The 17,907-nt window shown below is 42.8% G+C and overlaps 1 protein-coding gene across 2 annotated transcripts in view; it reads right to left on the bottom strand.

The window, feature by feature from the left end:
• Chd6 (chromodomain helicase DNA binding protein 6) overlaps positions 1 to 17,907 on the bottom strand; it is a 179,994-nt gene that overhangs the window by 37,844 nt on the left and 124,243 nt on the right. For both annotated transcript variants that reach the window (XM_057781825.1, XM_057781826.1), the window contains exons 18-26: positions 15,084 to 15,248; positions 12,682 to 12,861; positions 10,721 to 10,831; positions 8,540 to 8,742; positions 7,728 to 7,927; positions 7,077 to 7,236; positions 5,599 to 5,688; positions 4,536 to 4,639; positions 322 to 451 (exon numbers count right to left, since the gene is read on the bottom strand). In XM_057781825.1, the coding sequence (XP_057637808.1) occupies positions 322 to 451; positions 4,536 to 4,639; positions 5,599 to 5,688; positions 7,077 to 7,236; positions 7,728 to 7,927; positions 8,540 to 8,742; positions 10,721 to 10,831; positions 12,682 to 12,861; positions 15,084 to 15,248 (1,343 nt within the window). The remainder of the gene's footprint in view (positions 1 to 321; positions 452 to 4,535; positions 4,640 to 5,598; positions 5,689 to 7,076; positions 7,237 to 7,727; positions 7,928 to 8,539; positions 8,743 to 10,720; positions 10,832 to 12,681; positions 12,862 to 15,083; positions 15,249 to 17,907) is intronic.

The following is a 17,907-nucleotide window of genomic DNA, read 5'->3' as shown; positions in this document are numbered from 1 at the left end:
TTTAAGAGGTAGAACCATGCTGTGGAGAAAAATACAAATGGGGCTAGGTTTTGAGGGTTTAAAGCCTGGCTCCACTTTCTGTACCCATGAAATGTGATCAACCACTCCTGCTGCCATGTGTCTTCCCCTCCATATGAACTCTTTGTGGAATATTAAGACAGAATAAATGTTTTATTCTGCAATGCTCTTGGTCATTATCTCATCATAGCAACAGAAAAGTAACTACTACATAAAGATACAGAGTCCTGGATGGATGTGAAATAGAACACAAGTTGGTGACAAGGCAATGTGACATCAGAGAGGGCCTATGTGGCTTCTCACCTTTCAGGAATGTCTGGGGTTCCATCTGTGACACCCTGTTCTGCAGACAGGGACTTCTCATCAGGCATCCCGACTTTCTCTAGGAAGCAGAGTGCTGGGTCAGCCCGCATGGCATTGTACCTCTCATAACCTGAGCGGGCAATGACAAGTGCGAGAGAGAAGTCAGGGCAGAACCCACCAGACCCGCTCCGGCCTCGACATTCATTCCATCTCCTTTATTCAGTGAAAACCAAGACAAAACAAACTTACCAATGCTTTAAACAATTTTAAGCAATTATTTAGAATTAATGCTAGCTTAAGAGACCTCCCAACTGGGAGCTACTATTCTGGAACTATTGCAGCCTTCTGAGCAGTTTCTTACTAAAGCTGGAAGTTGCGTAAACGCTGCCTGTAAGCAGATGCACCACTGAACTGTCCTGGTTTGCTGTTCTGTGCAGCAAAGGGAAGGATATGAGTTACCTGACAATCTCTTCCTCTTATTCCTCACTCTGATACCTACTTACGTCCTAAATGAACTTATTTTCCACAGTCAACTCTATCTCACAGGTTAGAAAAGGAAGCTGAACAAAATGATAGTTGTAAGTGCTGAATTAAGAACTGGATCACGACGACTGTTTATTGGATTAGCAGACTTGGCCCAGTTACAAACCCAGTACAACAAAATCCTAAACACACTTGCCGGGGCTTTGGAATTGTTCCTCATCACATGTTTAAAGTAAATAAAAGGAATATTTTGACCCAGAAGATAGACTTTAATGGCAAAACAACGACATGAAATGCTCTGTGTTTACATGTGGAGGCTAGAAGTTGATGTTGAGTGTCTTCCTCTACTGCTCTCCTTGTTTTTATAGACAGGGTCTCACTGAATCCAGAGCTCACCTACTAGCTAGGGTGACCAGAGAGCTCACGTCATCTCTTTGTCTCTGCCCTTTCCTCAACCCCCAGTGCCAAGGCTCCAGGTGTGTGCACCATGCCCAGCTTTATGCGGTACTGGAAATCCAAATTTAGGTCCCTGTGCTTGCATGCCAGGAACTTTACCTGATAAGTTCAGTTCCCCCAAAACTGTACTTTTTGAGAAAGCCCAAGCAGGAGGATATGCAGTATTTTATTGAATCTAACATAATCTTTTTTAGGGAGCAAGAAGGAGAGTGGGGTTCTCCTGAAAGTATTATAAAGTAAAATGTAATCTCATAATAAGGCAAAGTTTGTCCAAAGAAAAAACCCAAATCTATTGTCATATCAAACTATTTTGGGACACTCTCTTCTCACAGACAATGTCAGTCATCGGCTCTGTAACATGTACTGGGACCCTGTGGTAGGTGCAGGAAATGCAGAATGCTAACGATAACCTGCGTGGTTGTAAGAACAGATTCAACTTTGTCAGAATGGGCTGTTCTGCCTCAGTTTTGAAAGCACCTAGTACTTCAACAAGAGCTACAGGACACTGATCTTTTTTTAAAGTTTTGTTAAGATTTTTTGACTTTTAATTTTGTGTCTATGTATGGGTTTGTGTACATGGGCCCAGATGTCTACAGAAGCTAAGAGATAGTGTTGGATCTCTTGGAGTTAGAGTCACAGGCAGCTGTGAGCTACCCATAAAATGTGGGCCCTGGGAGCTGAAATTAGTCTTCTAGAAGGCAGCCCACATTTTAACTGCTGACCCATCTCTCCAGCCCCAATGCACTTGATTTTTTTTTTTTTTTAAAAAACATAGAGCAACTTTTCTGTTATCTTAGATAGGAGCTGTTGCCATACTGTCACGGAAGCATGTGTTGTGAGAAACTGCACTGCTTTCTGTTTTTGTCTTTTATCACTTATTCTTTACAATGGTGATACGACCAATGCAAGTCTCTTTAAGGAGACTTAGGGTTCTCTAGAAATAGAAGCTTGGTCTTCCTCATCATTCTGAGTTTTGTAGGGTTTTTTTTTTTTTTTTTTTTTTTTGTAGTTTTTGAGGGCCTGGCATTATGCTCACTCAATAAGCAAAAAGACTAGATGAACTGGTTTTCTTGAGATCCTTTTTCTTCCAATTACTGGTGTAGAAGAAAAATTATTCTGCCCTATATCTGTTGAAGCTTACATCAAAACTAAACTTTCCCCTAATATGTCTGTCTTCAAGAGATTCCTGCCATAGTCTGATCCCCATGAAGAGGTGAGTTATCAGATAGTGAGACGGTGAGCGCCTTCCTTTATTGTCCCATTACTATTGAGGGAGGTTAACTGTCCACAAGCATTCTGCCCTCCTGATCTCTGCACAACATGATGGCAATCAGACAGGCTAGGGTCTTCGATGTGCCCACCTGGGTAATTTCTACACTGTATGGTCTTGTCGTGTGTGGGCCTGATAGCTGGGCTCTGTATTTCTATTTCTTCATTAGTTACAAGGCTGGAGTGAGGAAGATTGATTCAGTTTCCAAGAAACCCCTAGCAGTGATCCTAAAAGAGAAACTAGGAGTGGTAATGGCAAAACAAAGACCTACAAAGCCACAAGACAGGTCCTTGAAGAGATGGAGGCTGCTTACCACATTTTGAGTAAATTTTTAAGAATATCTTGAGGAATATTTCATGTACCCAGGCTATCCCAAAAGGGCAGTTATCATTTAGTGCGTGTGAGAACTATCGGGAACATTATGCAGACTAGGCTTATGACAGGGTGTTCTGGCTGCAGGCTAGAGTTCCAACTCAAGACTCAGACTATTCTACTACAGATGGCTCCAAGACAGAAATTTCTCACCTAAATATGGCTACACAGCAGGCTGTCTGGAGACATACCCACAAAAACTTTAGAAGATGAAAAATTCCAGCACTATACTACACACCCAACCAAAGCATGGAGAAAGGTGTGCACACTTCGTGGTACATGATCTGGGAAAATGAACTGTCTGTATTAACTGCCAGTCAACAGAAAACAAGAGCAGACTCTTAAGGTAATGCTTTACCAAGGGAGGATAGGCACTTGTTTCCATTTTCCCAAGCTATTAAAATCATGCTCGTTCTCTTTAACTTCTTGGTTAACGAAAAGAATTAAAGATTGCCCAGAACATCTTTACACCGAGATGGTAAAGTCACAAACTAAGAATTTTGAGTTCTTTAAATCATCTAGAATTCCACAGAAAAATGATCTAAAACCTAGCACTTGCCTGCACTCCCTACTCCTCTCCTCAAGTAACAGGGGTACTTACTACGTGCTACACACTAGGGCAGACACAAGGATCACTAGGAACAAATGAGTGAGGTCTAGGGAGATGGCTCAGTTGGTGCTGTGATTTGAATAGGAAATGCCCTCCATGGCTCACATGTTTGAACACTTGGGTCTCCAGCTCGTGGCACTGTTTAAGGTTATACAACCTTTAGGAGGCAGAGCCTTGCTGGAGGAAGTATGTCATTAAGAGTGGGCTTTGAAGTTTTATAGCCTAGCTCTCTACTTCCTGTTCTCTGTCTCTATTTCTGGTGTATGGACAGAATGTGATGGCTCTGCTTCCTGACTGCCACTCCAGCCTCATATTCCTGCTGTCGTGACCTACCTACCATGATGGACTATATTTCCTCAAACTACGAGCCTTTCTCCCAAGCTACTTCTGTCAGGGCATCTACCAGAGCAACAGGAAAGTAACTAACACCGTTGGAAAGAGTGCTTGTTGTAAGGGCATGAGGAAATGCGTCAGATCTCTGACATCCATGTGAAAAACCAAACACGGCTACATATTTGTGTGCCCATAACCTCAGTGCTGGGGTGGAGGGGAGGAAGGAAGGTCCCTAGGGCTTGCTGGCTATCATCTAGACTAGATGTAAAAGGTCTGGTGAGAGAAACTGTCTCAAGAGAATAGGTGTAGAGTGACAGACGCCCAACAACCTCCTGTGGCTCTGACATGTGCACAAGTGTGCATAACTGCACCTACCCCCTATATGAATGGAAGAGATGGATGCAGTGCCACCTTAAGTACAAATAGCTGAGGGAAAAAAATAAAATCAAGTAACTTCTTTGTGACTACAGTTACCCTTTTGAAGTTTCTCAGAAATATATTCACAGTACTGTTATGAGTCAGTCACACATTCACTGGGTCAAGACTCCAGGTAGATGGACAGCTGTGAGGTTTAGCTTTCTGAGAATTAGATAGCGGGATTGTTGGGAGTTTGCAGGAATATGTACAGCCTAGTTAAGATTGCTTGAATCAGTTTTTTGGGTAATTGATCTGGAATTTTCTAAAACACACCATGCTTGAACACGCCAATGAGAAGGGACTTATCAGCCTCAGCATCCCACCAATCCACTGGGATCTCCATGTAGTCAATGTCAGGCAGAGGCACATCCAGTTCCCTGTGGAAAGAAGGGTGTGGTTTCAGTGTTCTTTGCACCCAGACACAACACAAAAGCTACTGAATCAACCCTGGTATGAAACCACATTCCTGACTGAATGTATAAGTAACAATAAGACAATCCAGAAGGCTGTAGCTCACAAAGTTGTTTAAGCATAGGTACTAGGTTCTCAAACTCCACTTGAGACTGGAGGAGAATCTACTGTCAGCTGGCTCTGGACTGTGTGTGTAAAGCAGTTCTGGTCTGTCCCTTTAATTAAGAACCAACACAAAAGTCTTGGATGTTTTGATCATGAAAAGGCGACATTTCCCCCAAATGACTGAATCCTTAATATTATCTACACCATCTTACCTCAGCGTTGACATTGGTATAGTCTGAGGTATAAAGAGGGCCTTTCAAAAACTAAGTGGTCTGTTAGGTCAAAATCATACATTGCATTTTTCTGGCCAAAAGAGTGAGCATAATGCTCAGATGCACACATCAGGATTGGTGAACGAGCCAGGACTGGTGAGCCTGCTATCATCAGCCCCTCTGGGTTTCGGTCTATGTTCTGAGGAACACGTGGACCTGAGCTCCCTGCCTTCATTTTCAGGGCTTGGATGGAGGAATATCTACCTGCATTGTCCTCCCTCCTCTCCCCACTGCCTGGGATGGTTTCTCAGTACAATTAACAACTGTCATTAAGATTCTTATTGTGACCGATATCCCTTGACAGGCCCAACTCCCTCTCCCAACACAGTGCCATTTTGGGATGAGTATTGTTTATACATTAAACCTAAACAGGACCAGTGACAGACTGCGAACAAAGTGGAGGCCTTTCTTCTCTATCTCCCTGTTTACTATCCAGTAGCTGTCTTGGGCAGGGTAGAAACATGGGTCTCCTGAAACAACAGGCTGGATTTGGCTAGTCTATGAGCAGGTAATTTACATAGATTATTTAACTCTGGATGATGTATTACCTGGCAGGAGTTCCTTCAAATGCTTTATCAGCTGCCTCTCCCAGTATTTCAGCTTTTAGGAAGTATAGCATTCGGACTCTCAGAAGCACCCTATGAAAGATGAAAACATTAATACAATATTCTGGAACCTAAGATTGAGAACACATTACCTAATTAAGACAGAGAAATTAATAAGCATTCTTGAGTAGCAGGAAGGGGTATAACAGAATATACCAGAATAAGACACCAGTTATCAATGCCAGATATTACTAGTAACACCCCTTCACCATCCAAGGAAACAAACGCTTTCCCTGTTTCTTGCTAGACCATCCTGTTAGCCATAAGTCAGGGCAGAGACAATCAATAATACCTCCCTTAACCCCAATCTTTTCATGTGGCCACAAGGACCACAGGGGTAGCTGGATTCCAAGAGGCTAATTACCAAGTATACTAGTTACAAAAGAGTGATCTGTTTGAATAGTGGTACTTCCAGGCAGTTTTACACATACACAGTTAGATACTTAAAGGGCAACTGTTTATTTTTCATGGCAGTACGTCTTTTGCTGAGGTCACATTCACTTTGATTCTGCACTCTTAGGCTCCATGGCAATGTACCAATTGTGTTTAAGACGAATCAATTAAGTATATGTTCGTCAACTGCCACTATCCTGTACCATGCTATATGTTGTAAAGAATATAGCAAAGTAAACAATTTATTCATGTTCTACAGGCACCTAGAAGTTCACTGTGAAATGAGACCAACCACAAAGAGTCAGAACAGAGAAATTGACAGCTGAGGCCCAGGCTAAATATGCACAAACAGAGGATGGAAATATGGGGAGGTGCAATGGAGAACACCACTGCTAAAGAAACGTTTCATACTTAAGCTAAGCAGCAAAGAGGTCTGGAGGGAACACTTGCAGTTCACTCGTAATACCAGTCAAGAGTAAAGGTTAGCCACTGAGGGAAAAGCCTATGTACAATGGCAGTACTCATAGAGGAACTAACTTCCAGATAACTTGTGTGATGAGCGACCACAAATTTTATGGACAATACCGACCATTTTCAGGAAGAAAAAGTAGGTTATTTATTTATATATGCTGGTATTACAGTTCTCTGAAGAAACAGACTAATAGACTGTCTCTGGAAAGCAAATGGGGGATCTAGAGATGGGAGGAAAACCTTTTTTAACAGAAGATTTTTATGTGTATGAGTGTGATATACTCAAAAGAATGCAACTTAGAGGCTTTGAAATAAAGCATAATTCTATTAGATCTGAGTAGAAAATGGCACTGTGGCCCAGCTCAGAAGCAGAGAGAGGATGTCCTGACTGTTTCTCAAAAGTTGGCTTAGAAGTTTCTGGGTACTCAATATACCAGGAGTGGGGAAGGGGCATAAAGAGTGCAGACAGTTTATACCCCCAATTCCCTCTCCTTTCTCCAGACCCTGCATGGGGTGTGAAGTCAGAAATCTAGGCTGTTTGAGCAAGGCTAACTCACTTGTTGCAGTGCTGTTTGAGGTGTTTCTTGTATCCATCATCATGTAAGACCACCTCAGGGTTGCAGGTGGCAAGCCAATCTGCATTCTTCAGTTCTGGGAGCAAGAGCTGGTTTTTTGTCTTTTTTCCTTTCCTCCCTCTGGGGACAGGGGCAGACAACCCTGAAATGGAGAGATAATGACACAGGATGAGCCCAAAGGGCTTTAATATGGGCATTAAATCTGGGCCTGGTATAGAAAAAGCATGGTGGGCCCCTGGTGACAGACTCCTCAAGTCCCCAGAAAGCAAGATGGTCAGCAAGACTGAATAAATGACTTGTGAGACTCAGGAAGGAACAAGACAGCCTGTCCCTTTTGGGATCCTGGGGTCTAGTAAGAAGGAGGAGACTTGAAGGGAAGCTTTGGTTAAGGAAAGAGAAGCACAACACAAGACAAGCCATGCCAGAAGTGATACGGACAGAATGGTGAAATGAAAAAGGCGAGCCACAGAACACGAGGTCTGAGTCCCCAGTTCAGGGGACTCCCGATGGACTCAGGTAAGTGAGCAAGACCACATGTAGGAAATGGCAAGAGCACTCACCTGCCCTTATAACAGAACACAGGCAACAGGGACCCCAGAGGAGAACTCACAGCGGACCTATTTTACCACTTACCTGAGTGGTTCTGGAGGGTCTGAGCTTGTCCGTCTTTGGAAGGTGTGATTAGCTCCCAAATAAAACTCTTGATCTTTTCATCTCCTTTATAATGCTTGACACAGTACACCAAGAGGGCCCGGCAAATCATTTCCATGTCTTTCTCATTCAGGTGCCACTTAAATCGCCCATGAGTCAGGATGTCCTTCCACCGGCCCCAGCTGATGTAAGAATACAGAAAGTGTTGGAAGAAGAGGCAGACACACCCTCCACAGAGCAGAAATTAGAAAGACAAGAGGTTTCTTTCTCATCTTCTTATAGTGTATTAGTTACCCTAAAAGCTTAGTCCTGAAAGGCCTGTGACTTTGACTGCATGCCCTACTTGTCTCTAAGGTGTCCTACATGCTGGATCATATGGCTGCTGGATTGTTAAGTAGTGATGGTCCAAATTACTGGGGACAGAGAATAAGTTTGGAATTGAAAAAGTGCAGCTGCAGTAACCACTGCATAACCATGCCTTAAGCACATTTTTGTACTGATTCCTTATAATACATTCCTGGGTGGAAGAGGAAATCAGTACCAGGCAGCAAACTGGTACCAGACATTTTCAGTGACATGTATTTGAGAAGATCCAGTATGTCTCTATTACAGCAACACAGCACAGTGATGAGGGGAATTTTGATACAAAGCACAGCTTTCTCTTACTGCTGCAGATCTCATCAGTTAGTACCCAGAGGGAGCTACAAGTTTACTGCACAAATCTTAGGGACTTAAAAAAAAAAAAGTGGGAAAATAACGGTAACCCCTTCCCACTAAGCAGAGCCAGTTCCTACCCAAAGATGAGCAGGTTCTTCTCTACCCGGAAGCACTCGGCACGGAGGTAGCGCCTGGCTTTGTCATTGAGGCGCCTGGATCGTGTGGGCCTTTCATCTGAGTCACTGTCTAGCTCTGAGAACTCCATGAGCTCATCCTCTTCAAATGAGTTGTAGTGCTTGGTCTGCTTCCTCACACGTGGCCGGTCAATCACTAAGCTTTCCTAGAAATGGAGAAGACTATGTTGAGGAGGCCCCTCTTTTCTTTACTCCCTGCCACTGTGCACAGCACCCCAATGCCATTCCTCAGGGCATATTTGAAGAAGGACCACCCACATCAGGCCCTGGTAGGGAAAGCTCTTTGCAGCACACCTGCTGTCTCTATGATAGCAGACAGGACAAGCACAGGGGATTCTCAGGAACTTTAGTTCCTTGGTTTCTTGGTTCCCAGTGCTGTCCACAACCATCTCTTGTTTCCGCCATCATTCTAGCAAGCAAAGCCCCTAAGTGCCCAAAGTAGCAGTCTGTTAGTTCCAAGAAAGACTGCAAGGGGAGCCCCAGCTCTTCTGCCCGGCATGGAAAGGGCAGTCTCAGTTCTGGAGACAGGACCAGTAAGAGGATTCCATCTGCTCAGCAACTTCCTGAAGACAGCGCATCCTGCTGCTTTCATGCCCACTTCCTTTAGTTGTATTTACTAACCTTCTGCTAAAAGACAGAATTCTAGTTTAGGAATCTCATTTCAGTGGCTCCCTTGACCACATCAATTGCTTCTTCTCTAGTCCCACTATTTTCTGTTCCTTATTCCTTCTTCCCAAAGCCAGATCAAACTCCTCAACACTTCTCCATGCAGCCCAGACAGTGAACCTCTAGCATCACCTGCCTCAGTGACCTTGCTCCTACTCTGGACTCCTCCCATTCTTTTTGCGGCCTACAGGGTAGGAGCTTGTCCTCCCCCACCGATGTTCTGCCCAGAGAGTTGCTCCTTGATTAAGAGACTATTTATGGCACTTCAAGTAGGTAACTATAGTAGCTCAGAATCTTCTTAAAGGAGGAGAAACAACATTTCTAGTTGAAGAAAAGAAGTCAGGATAAACAAACCCCAATGGTTAACTATAACAGAACAGTAATGTGGGTTCTCACTGACTTGGCTAGATTATAAGAAGGAACTGTCTCTGATATGGGAGAGTCTTCTGTTTTGTGTTGATTTCATTGGTTAAATAAAGAAACTGCTTTAGCCCTTTAATAGGACAGAAAATTAGGTAGGCGGAGTAAACAGAACAGGATGCTGGGAAGAAGGCAGTGAGGGCAGTTGCCATAGCTCTCCTCTCTGAGATGGAAGCAAGCTAGAATCCTTCCCGGTAAGCCACGACCTTGTGGTGCTACACACATCAATAGAAATGGGTTAAGCAAGATGTGAGAGTTAGCCAGTAAGAGGCTAGAGCTTATGGGCCAGGCAGTGTTTAAAAGAATACAATTTGTGTGTTATTATTTCCGGGGCTAAGGCAGCCGTGTGGGATGTGGGCGGGAATGTAGCCCACAGCCCCTACTACATGTCTCAGAGATTTGTGGGCCACAGAGTGCAACCTGCACTTGAAGAAGACAGAAAGAAAGGCTATGTACTCATCTCGAAGTGAAGCAGTGGGGTCAGGGACAAAGAAGGAGGAGCCAGCATTCTATGGGTATCTCATGGCTGGTCAGGCACCAGTGCCAGTCACCTGACTCTGCCCTGGGCTTCAACATTTCCTTTCCCACTGTCTGGGTAAGGTCAAGGATGTTGCACAAGGGCACTGTCTAGTTCTATTCTGGCGCCCATGCCTCTCTCATTTACAGAATGGAAAAACCTGAGACACTGAAGAAAAAAAAAAAAAAGAGGTAAAAAAAGTAGGTATTTTCTTTCCTTCCTTTTGATTGTTGAGAAGTGAGGTTGCTTTTAGAGACATATTGATAAATCTTCCAGAACTGGGACTGAGAGACTTACAAGCTGCATCTCGAACTGCATTTATCTGACTTCCTGGGGGCTCAGCAGATGGTGTACTCCACTAGTCAGTTAACGCTGACCCAGGGCTGTCTGTGTGTCACCATTTTCTAAGTGTGTTACAACAGCATTTCATGTAAGAATCAAGACTCAGGAGTAAAGAATGACCTGTGCCATGCAGGCACGGTCCCATGTAATCCAACCCAGGTGAAACAGATAAGCTATACCTTTTCATTATTTGCTTCAGTGTCTAATTCGGCTATTTTAGCCCATTTCTGCCAAAAATTAGGATCATCCAAGGAAATATCTGTTCTGTTTCCTGAAGCCACAAAACTAGCCTGTGAAGGAGACAAAAATTAACAAACTGGGTTTAAACAGAATACAAATAAAATCTCAAATGCACCAGAAATACAAAAGCCACCCAATGTCAAAACTAAAAACCCCAACAACAATTCCATAATCTCAAAATGATTCATTTTTCTCCTCCTTTTAAAGACCTAGTAAGGAAATAAAAATTTCAATCTACAGGCTCATTTTCCTGAAACTTAAAAACTTCAAAGTAAAAAGACAACCTCTTTAGACAATAGCAATATATTACCTGGTGTCTAGTTGTCTATAAGAGTAATATTTATTTGCTCATATTTTGATAAAAAATATAACCAAGTACACACTTAAAACATATACATTATATATGTAAACATATATTTAAATACAGGATCTTACTATGTAGTCCAGGCTAGCTTAGAACCTGTGATCCTTAGCCTTCCAAATACTGGGATGACAGTCATGCACCATAATGCCTGACTAACAGGTTATCTTCTTTCTTTCTCCCTCCTCATCTTCCCCTTCCTCCCTCTGTGATAGAACCTCATGCACCTCAGGCTGACTTTGGACTCATTATATAGCTAAGAATGACCTTGAACTTCTTATCCTCTGCTTCTATCTCCCCTACCCTAAGTGGTGGATTGCAGACCTACCATGCTCAGTTTTATGTGATGCCAGAAACCGAACCCAGGGCTTCATGCATGTCAGGAAAGTACTCTACCAACTGGGTTAAATTTCCAGCTAAGAGGTTTGAAAGGATCAGATTTTTCTTAACTTTCAGTTTTATAGTAAGTATCTGCTTTAAAAATGGCACTGGTGTGTGTGTGTGTGTGTGTGTGTGTGTGTGTGTGTGGTGGGGGTAGGTAAGGCACAGTAGTGCATACCTTTCAAGACCAGTTTAGTCTACATGACAAGTTCTAGACCAGCAAGGGCTACACAGAAACTACGTCTCAAAAATCCCAAACACAAAACAGAAACAAAAACCCAAAGAGGTCCTGAAGCTGGGTAGAGGCTCAGTGGGTAAAGTGATTGCTCTTCAAGTTTGGAGACTGGAGTCCATACCTGCATGTAAAAGCTGGGCAGGTGTAGCAGCCACCTCTTATCCCAGCATTTGAGAGGAAAAGACAGGTCATTCTCAGGGCAAGATAACAGAATCTGGACTCATTGAGTTCCAAGTTTAGGGAGAGACATGACCTCAATATAAATAAAGTGGAGAATGATCAAGGTAGACATCCAACATCAAGTTCTGGGGTGCACTGGCAGACACATGGACACATTTTAAACATGCACGCACATCACATACACGTCAAAAGAACGGTACTGGGTTAGTATGAGGTGTTGAATGAGATGCAGATTACCTATACTTCCCCTACTGTGCACAAAACGTGACAGGTGATAAAGATCCTATGGGAATTATCAGAACCTGCAGTTGGAGCAACTTAAGAATAATCTGCAGAGTTCTAAAACCCAGTGATCTGAACAACAGAAGAAGGTGGACCTGGGGTGAGAAGCTGAGAATCTTTTAAAAATTCCTATTTCTGTGAAGTGAAAAACACCTGCTTGAATTTGAGGACTGGAAGAAACAGCTGAGATCCACTCTCTGACAGTGTTCAAAGAAAACTTTACAAAAGCATCAGGATATCTGCTCAAGGGTTGTGGAGCAGATCTTGTAAAGAGTAGACCCAATGAAGTATAGACTAGTGTCTACCTGCCTGTGGCCACTAGCTCCTCTTTCTAACAGTCTGTGACTTCCTCTAAGTGTCTACATCACCAAGAGATTGCATTTGGAGGAACAGAAGCCTCACTGATGAGTTGAAAGAATAAACAGTGATCCCTTCCCCTTCATCCAAATGAGGCCATGTACCTTGGCAAAAGTGGACCCTTTCCCCTCCGACTGGATAGTGATGGTATGGGTTCTTCTTTGCAGAATCTGGTCTATGTCTTCTTCACAGAACTTGGAGCCTTCATCTTCCTCATCCATTAAAGCCCCATAAGCACCTTTCCGGAGTAAGTCCTCCACTTCCATTTTTGAGAGCTGCTGTACCTGAACAAGTCACCAAAGTGGAAAATGCACAGTAGAAAAACAGCCTCAACTGTGGCTCTCATGATTCAGGATATGGCTTCTCTACTAATTGCAAACATCAGAAAGACGAGCCAGAAATGACAGCTCAGCTGAAGGTGCACTGACTACTTTGCAGGGGTGTCAGGCAAGCAACTGTCTATAGGGAGCTCTGTAGCAAAGCCTAATATACGAGCCAAAGGCCTAGCATTCTTCAGGACACTGGTTATCATCAAATGTCGTAAGTCATTAAAGTTATGCACAATCGAAGAGGATATACTTGACATCTTATTTTAATATTTTAGTTTGAACTTAAAGTTTTAAAGCTTCCAGATGTAACACATAAGCTGAGAAAAAAAATGACTTATTTATTATTAAATAAATACATTTGTATTGGAAATGATGTCATCCCTTAACTAAAAAAAAAAAAGGATCCTTTGCCAAGTGTGATCTTTCAACCACTTGTTGAAAACAGGAAACGGAGTTCAAAACACCCTTTCCTGGTTCTAATTAACAATCTGGTTCTCTTTATTTCAATCACAAGAGGGAATTCCACAGCTCTCAGGAAGAGCAATGGGAGCATGATGGTTAGTAACACACGCATAGCTAAGGACACAGAACATCTGCACTAAGGTTTTTAACTCCACTTCTGGTTCTGTAAGCCCAGCGATGAAGGAGATACACTGCTTTATACTTATGAAAATTTAAGATTCTTAGTAGTAATTCTTAACCCTCTCCAATTCAAACCCCAAATCGTGTTGCCACTTTTTTTTTTCATTTTGAGATCGGGTCTTACTGTACCCAGGTTGGTCTTGAAAACTCCACATGTAGCAGAGGCTGGCCTTGATCTACTGATCTTCCTGCCTCCACTTCCTAAGTGCTGCGATTATAAGCATGTGTTACTATGCCCAGCTAGAAAAAGACTCTAATTACTGTATTTCAAACTTTTTTGTTCATTTATTATTTATTGACCACCACACATTGAACACCTTAAAGATACTGTGCACTGTTTGGGGTCATGGGGACACAGTTAACAGTGACTTCATTACATCATCAAGAAGCTCAAAGCAGTTTGGAGAGATGGCTCTTTCGTCAAGAGCACTTGCTGCTGTTGCAGAGGCTTGGCTCCCAACACCCAAATGACAGCTACAACTATTTGTAACTCCAATTGTAGGAGATGGGACACTCTTTCCTGATGGAGGAGGGTCATCTGTCTATGTGTTACTTTCATTGGTTAATAAAGAAACTGCCTTGGCCCTTTGATAGGACAGAAAATTAGGTAGGCGGAGTAAACAGAACAGAATGTTGGGAGGAAGAAGGCAGTGGGGCAGTCGCCATGATTCTCCGACCCTAGAAGGACGTAGGCTAGAATCTTTCCTGGTAAGCCACCATCTCGTGGTGCTACACAGATTATTAGAAATGGGTTAAGCAAGATATGAGAATTAGCCAAGAAGAGGCTAGATATAATGGGCCAGGCAGTGTTTAAAAGAATACAGTTTCCGTGTTATTATTTCCGGGGCTAAGCTAGCCATGAGGGAGTCGGACCGCAGCCTGCCGCTCCAAATCACTATACTTTCCTGGACTCTGCAGCCACCAAGGTCCACACATGGTATACATGCAGGCAAGCACTCATACACATAAAATAAAAATATATAAATCTTAAAAAAAAAAAAGGCAGCACAAAGTCTGGGGTATGAGATAAGTTAGGGCAACAAATACGTCATAAAAATGTTAGGCCTTTGGCTCATATATATATATATATATATATATATATATATATATATATATACACACACACACACACACACACACACACACACACACACACAATAAAGAATGTTAAACCTACCGGTTCTGATAGGTGTGGTTAAAATGTATTGCAATGCTACTGCATGTTGAGCATCCCTACCACTACCACACAGCAGCTCCCAGACTGCCTTTATCCATTCAGAAAATGCAGGAACTGCCTCCAGATTATTTCTTGCTATAGGAGATTACTACCTACCTATGCTGTGGAGGACTGACTCAAATGGTGAAAAAGGAACCCAGAAACAGCTTTCAGAAATAAATAAATAAATCCTAGAAAGTGCTCTTTTTTGCTGTTCTGAGACAGTCTTGCTGCTCATCCCTGACAGGTCTGTAATTCAGAGAGCCATCTGCCTGGTTCTGGGGTCCTCAATGCTTCAGCATGGGTACAATGTACTCACCCCATTGGTGCTGCCCTTTCTGTTGATGTCCTGAAGAATAGCCTTGTCCAGGCCTAGTTTCAGACTGGCCTTGTCAAACATTTCCCGCTCATAGGAGTTTCGAGTGATTAGGCGATACACCTTCACGGCTTTGCTCTGGCCTATCCGATGACACCGGGCCTGAGCCTGGGAAGAAGGTTCATACACATTTTATAACCATGGACACTCACATTCACACACAAACACAGTGACAGTGGCTCCTGTGGGATGAGTGGTATCATCTGCCATGTCTGGAGTCACCCATTTCCTTCCCGACTGCTTCACTGACTATGTGTGGTAATACAAAGCAGTGGGGAGGACGCAGCTGTCTCCCCTCCTGCTATGGTGGTTTGCAGGCATCTAGTGAGGTGATGCTCACCCTCGGGATGCTGTTCCACCCCTGGGAAATGCCTCAGAGGCAGCAGCACTGCTTTTCTTCTGTTTGTAAAGTTCACTACAAAAAATCCCAAACACAGACAAAGCCAGAGAAAAGCACAGCATAGTAGACCCTTGTGGACAATCTGGTTTCCTTCCTACCACACTCCTACTCTCCATAATGGTAAGGTAAGAAATCTTAAGCAGAGTGTTCCTCATCCTTACATATTTTTTTTTAAATATTTATTTATTATTTATTATGTATACAATAGTCTATCTGTGTGTATGCCGAAGGCCAGAAGAGGGCACCAGACCTTATTACAGATGGTTGTGAGCCACCATGTGGTTGCTGGGAATTGAACTCAGGACCTTTGGAAGAGCAGGCAATGCTCTTAACCACTGAGCCATCTCTCCAGCCCCTTACATATTTTAATATGAACTTCTAAAGGTAAAACACATCCTCTCACCACTGCTACACTTAAAAACAACTCTGTCCCCCACTGCAATGGAGATTAAACAAAGGTCTAACACATGGCAGGCAGTGTTCTACCTCTAAGCTACAGGCCTCCAAAACAAAGTAATTCCCACTATCAACCAGCCTTCTGGCCTTCCCATTCAGCTGTTAGTGTAATGTGCTGGTCCCGTTTCCCCATCTTGCTTACTATATTTGTGCTATATCTGAGTGGGTATTTTTGCCCCTTATATTTCCTCTAAATTGGAGTTATACCTTGTGACCTTTTGGCCAGGCATCTCACAGATGGGATTTAAAATTCTGTTAAGATGTACATGCTAATCTGCCTGCCTTGTATGAACTTGAAAACTACTGTGCACATCCATTTCTTTATTGGAGGTTATAATTGCTTTCATTAATATTTTGGTTGCCCTAATATATAATTATTAAAGAAAAGTTAAACATTTGATTCTTAGCCGGGCGGTGGTGGCGCACGCCTTTAATCCCAGCACTTGGGAGGCAGAGGCAGGCGGATCTCTGTGAGTTCGAGACCAGCCTGGTCTACAAGAGCTAGTTCCAGGACAGGATCCAAAACCACAGAGAAACCCTGTCTCGAAAAAACCAAAAAAAAAAAAAAAAAAACAAAAAAACATTTGATTCTTTCTCTTTATTTAATCAATTTCCAAAACAACATCCTCTAAAGTAACTAATAAAGTTTTCATTACTAGTTCTCTAAGGAACAGAATGACGCCATATGTTTCAATACAGTTGTTAGGTCTGACTGCACTGTAGTCATATGGCCTCTGCAGATTGATGCCTGAGCTTTTTCAACATTGTCCAGCAGACTATGGAGATAAGACTCTACAGAATGACTCTGTAGTGTTAGCATGGAGGTATCAGTATGAATCAATGGTCAGGGGGCTGCGTGCTTGTACATAGATGTTCAAGGAACACAAAGAGCTGTGTATTTATGCCTACATATTGTAACAAAGACCAATAGGGTTTAACAGTTCCCTTGCTTTTACCGCAGTTCTTCTTGGCATTTCCTGTATAAAACTAAATTCACCTATTGTTTAAAAAGGAATTCTGTTGTTTTTTTCAACAAGAAACATCCACTCCCACCATCAAGGAGGAAGGGATGTCACTGACAGTGACCAGGAGGAATAATCATGCCACACGTGTGAAGGCTGCAGGTACTCCTGCAGACCTGAGAGCTTTCTTGCTTTGACAGAGGTGAACCCAAGCAGTGATGATGTGCCCTGGCTCTCAAATGAGTGAAGACAGTGGCAGAAAAGGACAGCTGCAGAGTCCTGCTTCTGTCTCATGGTCTTACTGTGACCCCCAGCATCTGGAATAGAACAGTAAGCAGTAGGACTCATGGTTCAAATGCCAGGAGGTTAAAGGAGGCTATCTGCGGGACAGGAAAAAGGAAGGAGTCTAAGTAAAGTAGAGATTCTTAAGTCTGCCTATCTGGTTAGAATTTGACCCTTTTACTAACTTATGGCTGAAAATGACACCTGAGTCCTTTAGCAGTGTTCAAATGGCATGACAGCAGAAGACCACCAAACACAGAGACCAGTTTCATGTTGTGATGGCTAATATTGGTTGTCAACTTGATTACATCAACAATTAACTAAAACCCGAACTGCTAGGCATGCTTGTAAAATGTTTTCTTAACTGGATCATCTGAGGTGGAAGACCACCCTAAATCTGGGCATCCCACATAAAAGGAAATGGAAGAGAGCTTTTGCTCACTCCTACCGGCAAGTTAACTTCCCGTGTTACTTAATATTGACTCTATTAATTCTGTTCTTTTAGCGAACACTGACTAATATGCACATCCGTCTATTAACATGCTCAGAAAAATACTATTACAACACACCAACGGCACTAACTAGTGAAAACAGCATATTTTTCAATGGGAAATTAATTTCGGTGGTGTGTGTCTGTGTGTGTGTGACAAATCCAAAACAACACTGT

The sequence above is a fragment of the Chionomys nivalis genome, chromosome 9, assembly GCF_950005125.1.
Source record: "Chionomys nivalis chromosome 9, mChiNiv1.1, whole genome shotgun sequence".
NCBI classification, from domain to species: Eukaryota; Metazoa; Chordata; class Mammalia; order Rodentia; family Cricetidae; genus Chionomys; species Chionomys nivalis.
The sequence above is the reverse complement of the archived record's forward strand: the minus strand, read 5'-3'. Positions and strand labels throughout refer to the sequence as shown.